The 16124-nt window shown below is 39.6% G+C and overlaps 1 protein-coding gene across 2 annotated transcripts in view; it reads left to right on the forward strand.

The window, feature by feature from the left end:
- The first annotated feature begins 703 nt into the window (after positions 1-703).
- Positions 704-16124, forward strand: part of TNPO3 (transportin 3) — a 77778-nt gene continuing 62357 nt past the window's right edge. The window contains exons 1-2 of one of the 2 annotated variants that reach the window (XM_015071073.3): positions 1047-1185; positions 12520-12680. Coding sequence is in view for 1 of the 2 variants with exons in the window: in XM_015071071.3 (XP_014926557.1) it covers positions 1066-1185 (120 nt within the window). In the remaining variant the exon portion in view is untranslated. Of the gene's footprint in view, positions 1186-12519; positions 12681-16124 lie in introns of both variants that reach the window. The other variant, XM_015071071.3, reaches the window with a different exon arrangement.

The following is a 16124-nucleotide window of genomic DNA, read 5'->3' on the forward strand; positions in this document are numbered from 1 at the left end:
CAGCAATGTTGGGAAATCCTTTCACATGCTACCTTATGTCCAAAATTTCTTCAGAGAACAGATTCCAAGAATCCTATTTTCTTTTGTGAATTGAGAATTGTTACACCGCTGATTTTTGATTCGGAAAGCGAGGCATACACAAAAATTCAATTCTATATGGAAATGACCCTAAAGATGTATGCAAATAAATACTCCGGAGTTCAGCGTCCTGGCAATTGAATGAAATATCCTTTTTGGTGAGAACTTAGTGGAAAGGGGGGCTGAACAGGGATTGAAGGCATTTTGGATTCATCTCAATGTGGCACATATTTCAGTTTTGTACATTATTTGATGACGTGTCTGTTTCATCCACTAGAATCAGTACAGAAACCCCGTCTTTGGTCATCTTTGCACTTCCAGTCCGGTGGACATTGCTGGGATAGTTGAATTGAGGCGCCCTGTCCACGGGTATAGAGAAATCCGAAAGAGGTTGGAAAGACCTCGGATCCGCTGCCAAGCAGGGATGCGCGGCTCACGTATGGAACACACATCGGTCCTATTGCTCCAGTCGTACGCGAGTAATCGAGACATCCACTACCGACTGCCGCTTCCCGGCTCCTGGCCTGGCAGGGCCACTTCCGGGAGGGGGCGGGGAGACAGGAGGAGGCGTGCCGGGAAGGAGGCCGTTTGCGCTGCACCAGGCGGAAGTGTACCAAAGGTATCGGTGCTGCGGCTTCCGGTCCGGGTTAACGAGGCTTAGGTACGCTGCGTGGTTTGTGTCGCGCTGGGACAGAGTTTTGAGGACAAGTCGGTGGGTAAAGAGGCGAGCACGGCGGCTGAAATTAGAAGTCTGGCGTCTAGGGGGAGGATAAGAAAAAAGGCCAGGAACCCGAATACAATCTAACCTCTGTTTCCGAGGGGGCAACTTCCACGGGAACCCCTCTGCCCTGGTAACGGCCAAAGAGGAGATGGCGCCAGTCAGGGAGCGGCCGTGGCCGACACAGTGAGGAAGCCTGAAGGCGGAGCAACTGGAGAACCCTCGGGAGAACCGCCAGAGCCGTCGCTGCCGTTACCACTGCCACCACCATGGAAGGGGCAAAGCCGACTTTGCAGCTCGTGTACCAGGCAGTGCAGGCGCTTTACCACGACCCAGATCCTAGCGGAAAGGAGCGCGCCTCGTTTTGGCTTGGGGAGCTGCAGCGTTCGGTGAGGGGCCCAGAGAGAGGCCGTTCTGCGCCGCGGGGCAAGGGCGGGGTGGGACCTAGGCTCGAACTGGAGCCTGAGCCGGGCGGTTGGCCTCGTGTGATGCTCCTTAGGGAGGAGCTGCTCTGCCGCGGGGTGGGGCTGCGAAGCTACATTTACGCCGCTTTTCGGAAACTAGTCGCAGCTGGTCGGTCGCGGACTGGCCCTTACCCCACCCCGTAGAATCTGATTTGTAGGTCCTGTACTCGCTCTTGGCATCGATTTGGTCCTGTTTAAGTTTTAAGCTCGCTTCATGCTTCTTCAGTTCTGCTTTTCCGTTTAGTCTTTCAACTGAATCCAATACCAGTCTTTCTCCATCTTCCACTTAGGGATGCTTTTTTTATCCGTCTCTTCTCGGTGTACCAGTGTAGCACCTGGCAGTTCCTTCGTAGCTTTCAGTCGTAGCTTTCACCTCACTGTTCCTTGCTGATTTTTCACTCTAGTTTGAGTCTATTATTCCCGAAATTCTCAGGCTTCTAGATTCTTATACACGTGAATTTCTGCCGTGTTTTCGAGTGCAATGTGATGTGAAGGGAAAAAAATATCAATTCTGGTTTCAGAAGATCTTTACAGTTAACATTTTGCTGCATATTTGGTCTCTAATCTTGTTTTTTCTCTGACTTTAGATTCTTTATCACAGCTGCCTTGATTATTCCATATGATTGTGTGAACATGCAGTGAGGGGTTTAATTTCAACCTATTATACTTACTGTATTTCTGCATTCTTTGATTCACATGTCTTATCATTCCTCTAATTTTTATACTCACATTTTCTGTGCTTTATGCTTTATTTCTGTGTGTGTGTTGTGTTAGAGAGAGAGTGTGTGTATACTTAATGATTTTGCTGACTCTACCTTTCTTATTTTTGCGTTTTATATTCCCAAGCATATTTTTAAAAGTCTTCCCTTTGTTTAAAAAACTTGTAACTGGTACTTAGAGGTGCTCTGCCCTCTTAAATGAGCCTCTGGGTTTCAGGTGCATAATATTTAAAATTTCTCAACTTTGGCTTTAAATGTTACATTAAAAAATTTGGGACCTCAAGTTCTGGATAACCTCATGGGAAGATAAAGGAATTAGACTCACTGTAGGCTACACAAGAAAATCACTCATATATGGTCTTATTTAGTGTTTGGTTTTTGGGGAGTCACAAGTCTCATACGCCATACCAAAAGTCATCTCTTCCCTACTAAACCTGCTTATTGTTGTGTGTATTTTAAATAATGAGTGCTTACCCTATATTAGAAATTGTGCTAGGGGATGGTATATGGAAATGATCCAGACAAAAATCTCTGCCACATAGATTTGTGGTGATTGAGTTAATATCTACAAAGAGCTTAGAAAAACTCTTGGAACCTAGAGCTTAAAGTATGTTAGTAATTAGGGGCGTCTGGGTGGCTCAGTCTGTTAAGCATCCTGACTTCTGCCCAGGTTATGATCCCGCATCGGGCTCTGTGTTGACAGCTTGGAGCCTGGAGCCTGCTTTAGATTATGTGTCTCTCTCTGTCTCTGTCCCTCCCCTGCTTGCACTCTGTCTCCCAAAAATAAATAAATATTAAAAAAAAATTTTTTTAAGTTAGTAAGTATTATTTAAATGGTAGTCACTATTCTTACTTTCCGCTATGCTCTGTTACAACCTTACATTATCATCATTATTGCTATTTGCAGTAAGGGCCCCAACTGGAAAAGATGGCAAGCTTGAAATGGAGTAATTCAAAAAGGGTTTATTTTATAAAAGTATTGTTTCCAAAGATGTTGGTATAATGTGGCAATAGTGTAGTAACCTGTTGCCAAATTGTTAACATCTCTAGGCCAGAAAGAGTAGAAGAGTGGTTACTTGAACTATTAAGGAAACTATGGAGTTGGCTGCCTTGAGAGGAATGGCAGTTGAAGGGACACAACCATCATGAGGTGATTTTTTTCAGGGAGGGTGCTGGAGGAATAAATGTCTTGACCTTATTCTCCTAACCTCCTGGGATTCTTCTTTGGGCAAACCCAACCAGAAGTTAGGGGACGCAAGAACCTGTTGATACAGTCCATAGAGATCAGCATACTGAGGCAAAAAGCATGGTAGGCGAGGGTAGAAGAATAGAACTGGAAAACGTCTAGCACAGTCCCACGGTATCATTTTTAGGCATCTGGATTCACAACACAGCTAGCATTTTAGCTCCTTAATTCCTTTACCTCTTTTTCTCAACCATGTGGTCATATTGTCACATCTTGGATCTTGTCATTACTAAGAAGTCACCAACCTCTCAAGTCACTAACTCAGCCACATGGTCACACAGTCAAACCCTGGATCTTGTCATTATTAAAAAGTTACCACCCTGAGTCCCTGGCTGATTCCGTTGGTAGAGCATGTGGCTCTTGATCTTGGGATGGTGAGTTCAAGACCTATGTCGTATGTAGAACTTAACATGTAAAAGAAAAAAAGTCACCAGTCCCCCCACATCACTAACTCAGACATTTGCTCTGATCACAACCCACTCTTCCAGTTTGTTGGCTTAAGGATTTAAGTAATCTCATATAATTTTATTTTTTGAAATCTATATTTTTAAAACTTAAAATTTAAAAATTTTTAAAACTTTAAAAAGTTATAAAATGGAAACTTTACAAGAAAAAGGCCTAGGATGTAAAAGAGAAGTTATGTGTAGACTTTCCTCTATGAAAGATGAGGATTTGGGCTCCCTCTACTTTCTCTTCCATTGTATCTAACATAGTTTTGGTTAAATAAATACACATTGTGCACCACGTAGCATATGTAATGTGGTAATGTTTCTCTTTTTGTGCAACCTTTTTTTTTCCTCCTGGTGATAGTCCTTACCTTTTCTTTCTTTCACATTTGCTTCATTTTCTGTGTATCTGCAGTAATTCGTCCCAAATTCTATGTTAGTATGTAAATATCCTCTTAGTATGTTCAAATTGGTAATCTGTTTCCTTTTTTAGTGGAAGGAAACCTCTTCTGAGAGCTCTCTATCTCTCTCCTCCAGTCTGGCCTTGTTGTTCTCCAAGTCTGTTGCATAATTATTGTCTTGGGATCTCTTTAACACTCCTAGGGAATTCCCTTCTCTTTCTTGTGTTGTATGGATGCACTGAATCCTGGATCCCATGATCTTTTCTTGGAATACTCCCTCATTTGATGGGTAATTGAGAACCTTCACTCCTTCTTTCTTGTTGTATTTCTGTTGGTCTTTTTTTCTTGGACCACTTTTATCCTGAGATCAAGCCTCTGGATATAAATGAGGCTGCTGGTGGCAGGTGGGAGAATGAGCCAGGGATGGATCTTACCACTAAGTATGTTGACTTTAATTTAACTGGTTTTCAGTATGATATTCCTGTCCTTAGGTGAGTCTACTAAGAGTCCAGAGTCCCTCTGCGTCAGTCTTTGCAAAGTAACTCTTGAGTCTTCTGTGATGGTGGGAGGATAGTAGCCTTGCCACTGTGTTAGGGAGAAAATCTTGGTCTAACTGCTTATGCAGATTTTGAACCCACTTTGTTTTTTGTTCCACCTGTGCATCTGCCTTCAGATGTACCTGGTACTTGTAATTCCTGAGCCTGATTAGGATTTTGCAACATGAATCATTTTGCCCCTTGGCTTCCCCATTTTCATCCTGTCCTTCCTCTGAAAAAGTTTCAACTTTTTCAGACCTGCTAAGACAATTAACTCCTCCATTAGCTTTCTAGTTTTGTTTTGTTTATCAATCAAATGATTGATTAACAATCAATGGACAAATCCATTTTTGTCCTTGTAGCATTACCCCCACCCTCTTTAAAATAATCTGTTTACACTGATTTTAATGGATTTTTGGAAGGGACCTATGGGCAAACAGATGTGTTCAGTCAACTTAATAATGTTAAACAAATCCCTGCATTGGTTCTTGAATTTCATCAAAACCTTATTCAGTTGACTGGCTCCTACTTTTTCTTTATTAGGTCTTGTCTTTACTTCTATCTAATTTGGATTACAGGGTCTATCATTCTAGTCATTTTCTTAAATATACTATAATAGCAATTCTTCACTTCTCATTTTTGGTAAAACTTTAGCATAGTTGTAATCAACTGCTTCTCCCTTTTCCTGTCAGCTCTAGGTGCTCTGCATCTCATTTTCTGAATTCTTAGGAACCTTGATCTTTTGGTTACCCTCTCACTTGCATCTTCGTTCCGACTCCCTCTTTACTGGGCCCTTCCCATCAGCATTCATACAGCTGTAATATTTCCAATAGTAAGCAAATGGTTTTGAGGGGGTGGTGGTAGAGAATGCTACCTTTGTCCAATTTTGTGATTTCTTTGATTCTTTTACTACGTCTATGCTGTTACTCTTTCCCAATCTTGTCTTATTTTATTTTACTTATTTTTTTAAGATTTTATTTTATTTTTTTTTTAAGTAATGTCCACACCCATGATGGGGCTTGAATTTACAACTCCAAAATCAAGAGTCGCATGTTCTACCAACCGAGCCAGCCAGGCACCCTCGCAATCTTGTCTTCAAATGAAGAAACTAACCTATCTTTTCAAACCCCAGCCTAAATTCTTTCTCCTTGAAGTCTTTTTTTTTTTTAAGTTTTTTTTTTTTTTTTAAAGTTTATTTTGAGAGAGGGTGGAGCGTGTGGGGAGGCACCCTGTCCACGCAGAGCCCGATGTGGGGGCTTGAACTCAGGAATCATGAGATCAGGACCTGAGCCGAAACCAAGCATTGGACACTTAACCGACTGAGTCACCAGGTGTCTCCCCACCTTTTATTTTTTTGAGGGACAGAGAACATGCACCCGCATGCATAGGGGAGGGCCAGGGGGAGAGAGAATTTTAAGCAAGGCTCTTTGCTCAGTGTGGAGCCCAACATGGAGCTTGATCTCATGACCCTGAGATCATGACCTCAACCAAAATCAATAGTCAGACACTTACCTGACTGAGCCACCCAGGTGCCCGATTTTCCTTGAAGTCTTAGTTGATTCTCTTCAACTGGAAGTCATTTCTGCCTCCACTGAGCACCTAGAGCACTTTATCTAATTACATTTACAATCTGTATAATTTTCTTTACCTTTTGGAAATCTGTTTTCTTCTCCCTGCTAGACTGTAGAATTGTTTATATGATACAGTTGAAGAAATAACTTTTAACATTTATTCATTAAAAAAAATTTTTTTTAATGTTTATTTTATTTATTTATTTGAGAGAGAGAAAGAGCATTAGTTGGGGAGGGTCAGACTGAGAGGGAGACACAGAATCTGAATGAAGCAGGCTCCAGGCTCTGAGCTGTCAGCACAGAGCCTGACATGGGGCTCGAACTTAAGAACCGTGAGATCTGAGCTGAGGTCAGATGCTTAACCGACTGAGCCATCCAGGTGCCCCAAATGTTTACTCATTTTTGAGAGACAGAGAGAGAGTGTGAGCAGGGGAGAGGCAGAGAGAGAAGGAAACACAGAATCTGAAGCAGGCTCCAGGCTCTGAGCTGTCAGCACAGAGCCATATGTGGGGCTCGAACTCATGGAGTGTGAGATCATGACCTGAGCCGAAGTCGGAAGCTTAACCGACTGAGCCACTCAGGCGCCCCAGTTGAGGGAATAACTTAATGGTTATTAAGTAAGCAGTGATCAAGATGACTGACAGATTCTTAAAAATGTGTGTTGAATGAATAGCTGCTTGTAGGCATCTCCAAAGGGATAGTTGGATATCTGAAATTTGTCTTTATGAATTTTGTTTATTTTTGCTGCCTCTCTACCATACCTATGGGTAATTGAAAATAAACATTATTATTCAGTGTCCTATGATGCTCTGCTTTCAGTCTTTTCATCCTTTATTTAAAAAACAAATCTTTCTTTGTGAGATAAATTTGTATCACCCTCATTTATTAATTGTTATTTATTTATTTCTTAAATATTTATTTGGAGAGAGAGTGTGGTCGGGACGGGAGTGGCAGAGAGAGAATCCAGAGCAGGCTCCAGGCTGTCAGTGCAGAGCCTGTTGTGGGACTCGATCTCATGAACCGAGAGGTCATGACCTGAGCCAAAATCAAGAGTGGGACGCTCAACCAACTGAGCCACCCAGGTGCCCCTCCAGTGTATTTTTAAAAAGGTTATTTTGAGACAGATTTTAAAGGAAGCCTATCTTATCAGTGAACTGTTCTGAACACTTTGTTTACCTCTGGTAACCCAAATCAGTAGACAGTGTAGAAAGCAATGGAAGGAAAGACCATCTCTTTATATGGCTAATGAATGATGCTATGCATTTGTTTTAAGTTTGTAATTTAGATTGTAGACTACTTTTACAAATACAATCTGTGGGTCAGAGGTTACCTCAAAAATTTTAGTCTGGAAACTGAAAAAGAATGACAAAATCATAAAAAGCATAAGTCAAATCATGCTCTGATGGACTGTGTTGACATTGTCATGTTTGGTTTATCACATATCCTTGGGAATTTTCTTCTACATATCATATCAGGAAAGTCAGGGTTCATGGAATTTCAGTTTCAAATTTCTTAGTTTTCGTTTTTGGAATTTGTTGATTGTTTAGCCTAGTTCAAAAAACCAGTGTTTTGGTTTTCCTTTTAGCAGTTGCAGTTATTGAGCTGACACCTAAAAATCTGGGTTTTTTTTTAATGCTTTTGTTCTCATCCTCCAATTAAGTGACTCTTGTAACATGCTTTTGAAAGAAAAACCTTCTAGAAAAGAGAAAATGTTCATCTACAAATTCTATGCATCAGTTAATTCAATGAACATAGGACTACTCTCTGCCTTGCCTTGCTGGAAACTAGAAAAACATAAATGATAAAAACTAGAGACCTTTATTCCAGAGTTGACCAATCTGGCTGTGTCATCTAATATGGTAGCCATTAGCCAGATGGCTACTATGGCTACTTAAAATTAAATAAAAGTTAAAATCAGTTCCTTATTTGCCACATTCCAAGTCTTGGACCTTGCAGATATAGACATTTCATGTCTTTGGTGCACTGGAGCCTGTGAATGAGTATTTGTGATGGTATTTATGTTGGCATGGTAGTCTGTTATCTGGTGGCATTCGTCCATGTTTGGATTAGTTTAATTTTTGTCTTCCCAGGCCTTGCACTAGAGTTGGTGGTGTGATTCAGGATGTAAAATTATCAGGGCAGTGCTGTATATTCTAATTATAACACAGGTTTCTTCCAAAGCTTTCCAGATATTCCTTCAGCATTTTTTTTCACGTTGTTTGCACTGATGTTTATAAGGGAAATGGAAAATAGATGGTATAGATTTTTTTTATTGTAAAATAGTCATAGCATAAATAACCATTTTTAAGTATAAAGTTTGGTGGCATTAAGTACTTTCCTGTTGTGCAGCTGTTACCACCACCCATCTCTAGAACTTTTCATCTTCCTAGACTAAAACTCTATCTATAAACTGTAATTCTCCATTCCCTCTTAACTCCAGCCCCTGGCAACACCATTCTTTTTGTCTTCCATGAATTCGACTATTTCAGGTACCTTATTATATAAGTAGAATCTTACACTGTTGTACTTTTTGTGTTTTGTTTATTTCACTTCACATAATATCTTTAATGTTTGTTCTGGTTGTAGGTTGTGTCAGAGTTTCATTCCTTTTTTTCAAATTGCAGTGAAATATACGTAACATAAGATCCACTGTTTAACCATTTTATTTGTTTATTAAAAAAATTTTTTTTGACATTTATTTATTTTTGAGAGAGACAGGGCATGAATGGGGGAGGAGCAGAGAGAGAGAGAGGGAGACACAGAATCCAAAGCAGGCTCCAGGCTCTGAGCCATCAGCCCAGAGCCCTATGCGCGGCTTGAACTCACAAGCTGTGAGATCATGACCTAAACCGAAGTCGGACGCCCAACCGACTGACCCACCCAGGCGCCCCTACCGTTTAACCATTTTAAAGTGTACAGTTCAGTGGGTTTAAGTATATTAATGTTGTGCATCCATCACCAACATCCATCTCTAGACTTTTTCCTCTTGTAAAACTGAAACTCTGGTTATTAAAGTTAACTGCCAATTTTCCCCTCCCTCCACCCCTAGCTTCTAGCAACCTGCTTTCTGTCTCTGAATTTCACTACTCTAGGTACTTCATATGAATGGAATCATACAGTATTTGAACTTTTGTGACTGACTTATTCACTTAGCATAGTCTCCTCAGGGTTCATCCGTGGTGTATCATGTGTCAGAATTTCATCCTCTTTTAAGTTTGTATAATAATGTATCATCCTCTTTTAAGACTGTGTAATAACGTATGTACCACATTTTGTTTATCCACTTATCTATCCATGAAAACTGGGTTGCTTCCACCTTTTGGCTATTGCGAGTGGGTTTGTTTGTTTGTTTGTTTTTGAGGAACCGCCATACTGTTTTCCAGATTTTATAGAATTTTAAGCTCTGTTGAATTTATAAGCATTTAATTCATAGGAAGTTGAGGTTGCCCAGATTATCACTCCTGTATTTTTCTAGCTTGCACTCAGGTACTGAAATACTACCAGAGTGTTTTACTGCTGTACAAGTGAAGTCTCAGAAGCTTTATTTGTCTTTAATTGGAAATTCATAGTGTGGCTAAAGGGGATAATTTTGTAGTGTTTGACGTGCAGAACTCCTTAAAAATACTGACTTAGGGGCACCTGGGTGGCTCAGTCAAGCCTCGGACTTCGGCTCAGGTCATGATCTTGAGGTTTGTGGGTTTGAGCCCCGCGCCTCGTCAGGCTCTGTGCTGACAAGTCAGAGCCTGGAGCCTGCTTCAGATTCTGTGTCTCCCCTCTCTTTCTGCCCCTCCCTCACTCGTGCTCTCTCTCTCTCTCAAAAATAATAAATAAACATAAAAAAAGAGAAAAGTCACTTAAAAATACTGACTTAATTTTCCTTTCTTGTAGAGTTTCTAAAATGACAATATTATGAAACATATATTATTTTCCTTTGGTGAGAAATTTTCTGTTAATGGAGTTTACATTGTTTTTTTACCTATTTTTTTTCCTCAAGCCCATAGCCCATTTCTTTTCAGTTTTTCCTCTGTGTTCATCATTTCCTTGTATTTTGTCTCAGCCATAGTATAATCCTATTCAAGTAGCCCCCAAACAGAAGAATATACTTGGAATGAGACCTGAAAATATACATGTTTTTTATATAAGGATTCAGAGTTTTTTAACACTCCAGTGCATTTTTTTTAAACAGTACTTTAAGCTAGACATTTCTTATTCCTGTAAGTTTGAAAAAGTTGAATCTTAAGCACGTTGTTAACATATATGCTTAATATGTCTGATGATATTCTCATTCTTCTGGTTTAGATGAGTTGTTATAAAACTTGTTCAGATGGGCAGCAATAGGGACCAGCGATGAAAGGAAGTACACTTTTTCTATTTTTGGCTTTCAGGAAGTACTGACATCGGCTTTGCTTCAAATGGTTTCAAGCTTGGCATTTTCTACTTTTAATGTAGGGGCTGCCTGGTATAATTAGTAAGGCCCACAGCAAGGTGATTACCAATGCATACTTCGGTCACTCCCAACCCAAGGTGATTTTATGGATCCAGATTTATCTTTTTTCAGGGCCCTTCTTGAGGTTAAATTTCACATACATAGGTTATTAAGGATTTTAAAGTTGGATAGGGATTTTTTACTCTTGTCATGAAAACATCTCGGCAAGATTTCTCAGTACCATATTATACATGACTGACAGCCACAGTAGCACAAATTTGAGCCAAGTTTCATTTGGCAGAGTTTATTACGACTGAGGATTGTTTGAAAATGCTTGTCCCAGAAACACGGGGATATCATCTGAAATGGAGGAGACCACAGGGTGCAGTCTTGTCATTTGATCTTACGGATTCCTTTCATTGAAATCAAGATGGAACAGTGCATATGGGTGCTAGTCTAAAAGCTGACTTAAAAGTGGGTATTTCTTACGGAATTTGAATAGCTTATGTTTTTGTTTGTTTGTTTTTGTTGTTTTTTGCTTATGATCTTTTAAAGAATTATTTTTAGCTTGGAATCTCTTCCCTCCCATAAGAGAAATAATATCTCTCTTTTAATTATTTACTCAGTCATTACAGAGATGGCTGTCAAAATGTAAGTTGGCTGAATTTGTCTCTAAATGAACCTTTTTGCTTCTAGAAAAGTTATTTATGCACACAAGAGTATTCTGTGGGCCTGGGAGCTTGCTAGGGGCTTTATATGACTATTTTTCATTTACACTCCTTTTGGAGCTGGGGGTTGTGTACTCATCACTGCTGTGACGAAGGTATTAGCTAAGTTCATTTCATCACGGGCTTTGCATTTCAAGCCGTCTTACAAAACAAGTTATTTTGAAAAATATAATTTTTAGGTAGTAATCTTTTTAGCCCATAGTTTGTGTTTTCATAATACCCCCTTCAAACCATTTTCTTTCCCTGCTGTCTTAGAAAACCATCAGAAGGTATCTTGTGACAGACCCAGCAGTTTGTCCTAAATTTGTAAAATTCTCATAAAAGATTAGGTACAAAAACTTAAGATAGTTGACCAAGTTAAAAAGTTATTTTCTCTGTTTCAGGTAAATTAGACTTATTCTTTTTTTTTACCTGTCTCATGAGAATGATTTTTTTTTCTTGATCTGGGAAATTCTGGTTTTCTAGCTCTATGCACATTGCTATAGGACATGTGCCTAAAATGTGTTCTTTGATAGGTTTTTTTGTTTTTGTTTTGTTCTTTTCACTCTACTCTTAGTCCCCCCCCCACTATACTGTAAATCTTTAAAAGTCTTTATTTAATAAATATATTATTCACTAATTGAAATGCTTAAAAAAGTACAGCAACCTGACACTTTTATGTTACTTTTCAAATTTCACTGAAATATTTGTATTTACAGAATTTCATTTTCCATTTGCCAGGGCTCTTCTGTCCTCAGTGAAGTATTTTAAGTAATTCTGCTTAATTTGAGGAGTTTTTTGTAGGATTAACTAGCAGCTCTAATCCACTTCTAATTCTTGGCAGCTAAGGAATCCTTAGGCTTCCATCTGGGTGTGTGCTTGCATTGTTGACCGCCCGCCAGCTCAGTGGTTTAGGTGGATTCTCGGCAGTTTTAGAACTGTTGGTATAGAAGTGAGTCTTGGAGCAACAGAGCATCATTAAAGAAAGGAAAGGGCAAGTACTATTAGGATCTGCTGTGAAGCGTAATGAAAGACTTAGAGTATGTTAGTGAAAGGATTGCTGGGCCATAGCCTGCTTCATTCATATTCATCACATAGTCATGGAAATATCTTTGAAAAGACTGATACACAGGCCTGTTCTGCTACTGCTATGTGAAATGGAAGATTGGAATTAGATGCTTAAATGGAAAATGTTCTCTTGTTGCAGCCTCTTTGAAATGTGCTGCTGGTGGGAGCTGCAGCTTCCTCCTGCTGACTCTGAGCCCCAGGCTTCGGTTGAGATGGTCCTTTCAGAAATGTGGAGCTTAGTCCAAGCCTGGATTTCAGTGGGTAGCACCTGGCATCTGTGGCTAGAAAGTCCCATGAAGTGTAAGTGCTTTATTCTCTCCTTGTCAAGAATCCCTTTTCTTTCCTTCCTTCCTTCCTTCCTTCTCTTCCTTCTTCAGCCTTAGCAGAGGGGAAGTACAATGAGCAGTGCACTATAGTGTCTAGGATATCAGGATTTAGATGCATTTTCTTTATGATTCAGTGACCAAAACAAGATTGCTTTTGGGGATGCCAACAATGCTGAAACTCCTAGAATTCAAAAGATAGTGATAAATTATGACCCCTTAATCTATAGTACTGACAGTATCATCCCAGGTAATTTTTCATTGATAGTTTACTCAGTAGCCATGATATTTAAGTTTGCCAGGTTTCTTTAGAGATCACTCTTGTATTTTATTCTTATTCCCAAAGACAAATAGTTGAAAAGAGAGGCACATTTGACCAGTGGGTGAAGCAGCTTGACGATAAGAGTGGTTGAAATGAGAAGACAGCTCTTTTGCTTTGGTTCTACCAGATGTATTTGCACAAAGAGCAATTTGGGAATTTTTCGAAGACCAGTTTCTCATAGAAGTGTCCTAGGAAATTCATATAGCTGCCATCTATATTTTAGTTAAAATACAAAAAAAACCCCAAGATAATTACATAATGAGCATGAAAAGATCTAAGTTTTATATTTGATTTAGTTGCTTTAATACTGTTCTCTTTTTTCCTATTTCAGAAATACTGGTAATATTTTAAAGTACACTTATTCCAGAAGACTCCCATTTTAGGGAGATTTTAAGGTTCTCTTCACTGACGTTTTTCTGAAAATTCTAAATCTTCAGATTTTAGCTAGGAAATTATTGACCTTCTTTTCATTGCTAAAACAAAATACATGTTTAAAACAAAACAAAACCAAGGCTCCATCTGGGAAAGGCAAGTGAAGTTGTACAAGTGAAGATTCTGAATGAAAAACATCTCATCCTCTCAGGGTCTTTGTTTTCTTTATCTGTAAAGAACTGATTTGCTTGTTCTCTGTTGCTCTTTCTTTCTAAACATTTTGGATTCTGTTCTTAGAGCTGACTGCCAATCCAGTAAGTATCTAGCTACCTAGTAAAAGGATGGGCTTTTTCATTTGGGAAAACAAAGAGGTGTTAAGGACTTAGGAGATGATGGTGTTGTGTCATTTCACTTTATATTTAAAAATTTAATACATACTTTATTTAAAGTACCTCTTAGGGCCAGAGGATTCTGAGGATGTAGATACAGTTAAGGTCTTTCTTTACCTTTGAAGAGCTTACAGCCTATTAGAAAAGATGAACAGTGGCCTAAGTAATTACAGTACAAAGTTCTACAGTTGAGCTGTTACAGAGCCAATGTAAATGGATTTCTGCCTCCAGTGTTTTTTCCTTATCTCTGTGTTTCAGGAGTTTGAATGTGATGTGTTCAGTGTTTATTTGTGTGGGGGAACAGGGGACGGGAATGTTCTCTGTTGCCCCAGCGTACCATAGTCTTAGACAGTTGCAGTGCTGCCCTTTTCAGTGGTGGGTTGTCTCAGTGATCCTGGCCTCACCTGTGGAAGTCTGTCTCTGCCTTGCATCTGGCAGGTCTTGTGCAGGATGCATTTTTTTGCCCCTCCCTCAGTCGTAGGAGACCTCCACGGTTCTGCATCAGCGATAGGTCTTAGCCTGTGCCCTGAGGGTGACAGGATTTGCTGTCCCCACGGAGTCCGAGGCGTTTATTCAGTAGGGGAGAGGGAGGGTCTGTCTAGTCAGCTTTTTGTGCCTTTTCTGCGGCTAAGGCTGTTCCTGTCCAGGATCATCCTGCCAAAGGAGTTCTCACCGGTCTTTTGCCCTACTGCCCAGTCTGTTCTGAGTTTCTGGGAGAGGTCTGTGCAGAGGAGCCTGTAGGTGGTTGTGACCCTTGTGCCTGTGAGCCCTAGGGATTTCGTATGTTCACATTAGCCCACACTCAGCATTCATCAATTTGTTCATAATTTTAGCAGAATTTTTATTACTTGGTTATCTGGTGCCCTGAGTGTTTTCCTCATATGTTCTGCCACAGATGATTCAGTGCTTGCCTCCTGTCTCCTTGGAGAGGTCTGTCTTTAGATTTCAGTCTACTTGGTTGCCTTGGGATCTCAGCTTTCTGATGCATTTTAAGAAAAGTTATTTTGTAGTTTATTTGCTTTCGTTTACTGTTAATGCAAAAGCAGTGTTCTCTCTGACTTTCTACTTCTTACATGGGTATAGAACTCCTCTCCGGTATTTGTATTCATATGTTTTAAACCTCACAAGATGATATGCTTTATATAGTCAGTGTCCATAAAGATTTACTCTCCTACTTAACCTTTCCCCTTACTTTTCATTTCTTCTATTTCCATGTTTACATCCAGAATTATTTTCCTATTCCTTGAAGAACACCCTTTAGTATTTTCTTCTTTTTGGGGCTTTTGGTTATAAACTGTCTTCTTCTCCTTTATTTTTGGTTATAAACTGTCTTCTTCTCCTTTATTTTTTTAAAAAAATTAATTTATTTTAGTTAGTTATTTAGTAAGTAAGAAAGGAAGCAAGCAAATAAGCGATTAAGCAGTAGGCCCAACATCAGGCTTAAATTCACAGCCTGGAGATCAAGAATCACATGCTTTACCAACTAAGTCAGTCAGGCTCCCCTTTTATCTTAATTTTGTTGCATTTTGGAGTTTTTTGCTGGGTACAGAATAACTGATGGGCGGTTATTTTCTTTCAGTACTTTGAAGATACTTGGTTCCCATTGTTCATGTTGATAAGTCAGTTATCAGTCTAATTGTTCTTTTAAAGGTAATACATCTTTTTTTCTGCCCTTTAGATTTTCCTCTTTGGCTTTTTAGGAGTGTTAAGATGTGCATAGGTCTGGTTTTTCTGTCATTAGGGTTTATAGAGCTTCTTAAGTCTGTGGGTTGGTGTCTCTGTCACTTTGGAAATTTCTTAGCCATTATCTTTAGTACTTCTGCCCCATTTTTTCTTTTCCTTGTAGGATTTCAATTACATGTATGTTAAACTTTTTCACTGTGTCTCACATGTCACTCGGATTCTTCCCATTTTTTACTGTTCATCTTTTTTGACTTTGTGCTTCCGTCTCGTTATTTTCTCTTGATCTATTTCTAGCATAGTAATCTTTTCTTCAGTTCTCTGATTGCTATTTTAACCCTTCCATTTGGTTTTTAGTTTTGGTTATTGTATTTTTCAGTTTTAGAATTTCTTTTTTTTTTTTTTTTATGTTTATTTATTTTTGAGAGAGAGAGAGCAGGGGAGGGGCAGAGAGAGAGGGAGACACAGAATCCAAAGCAGCTCCAGGCTCTCAGCCATCAGCACAGAGCCCTACCTGGGGCTCAAACTCATAAACCATGAGATCATGACCTGAGCCGAAGTTGGAAGCTTAACTGACTGAGCCATCTAGGCTCCCCTATTTGATTATTTTTTATAGATTTCATTTCTTAATGGAAATTTTCCAATTTGTCTTCTAATT

This window comes from Acinonyx jubatus, chromosome A2 (assembly GCF_027475565.1).
Source record: "Acinonyx jubatus isolate Ajub_Pintada_27869175 chromosome A2, VMU_Ajub_asm_v1.0, whole genome shotgun sequence".
Taxonomy (NCBI): Eukaryota; Metazoa; Chordata; class Mammalia; order Carnivora; family Felidae; genus Acinonyx; species Acinonyx jubatus.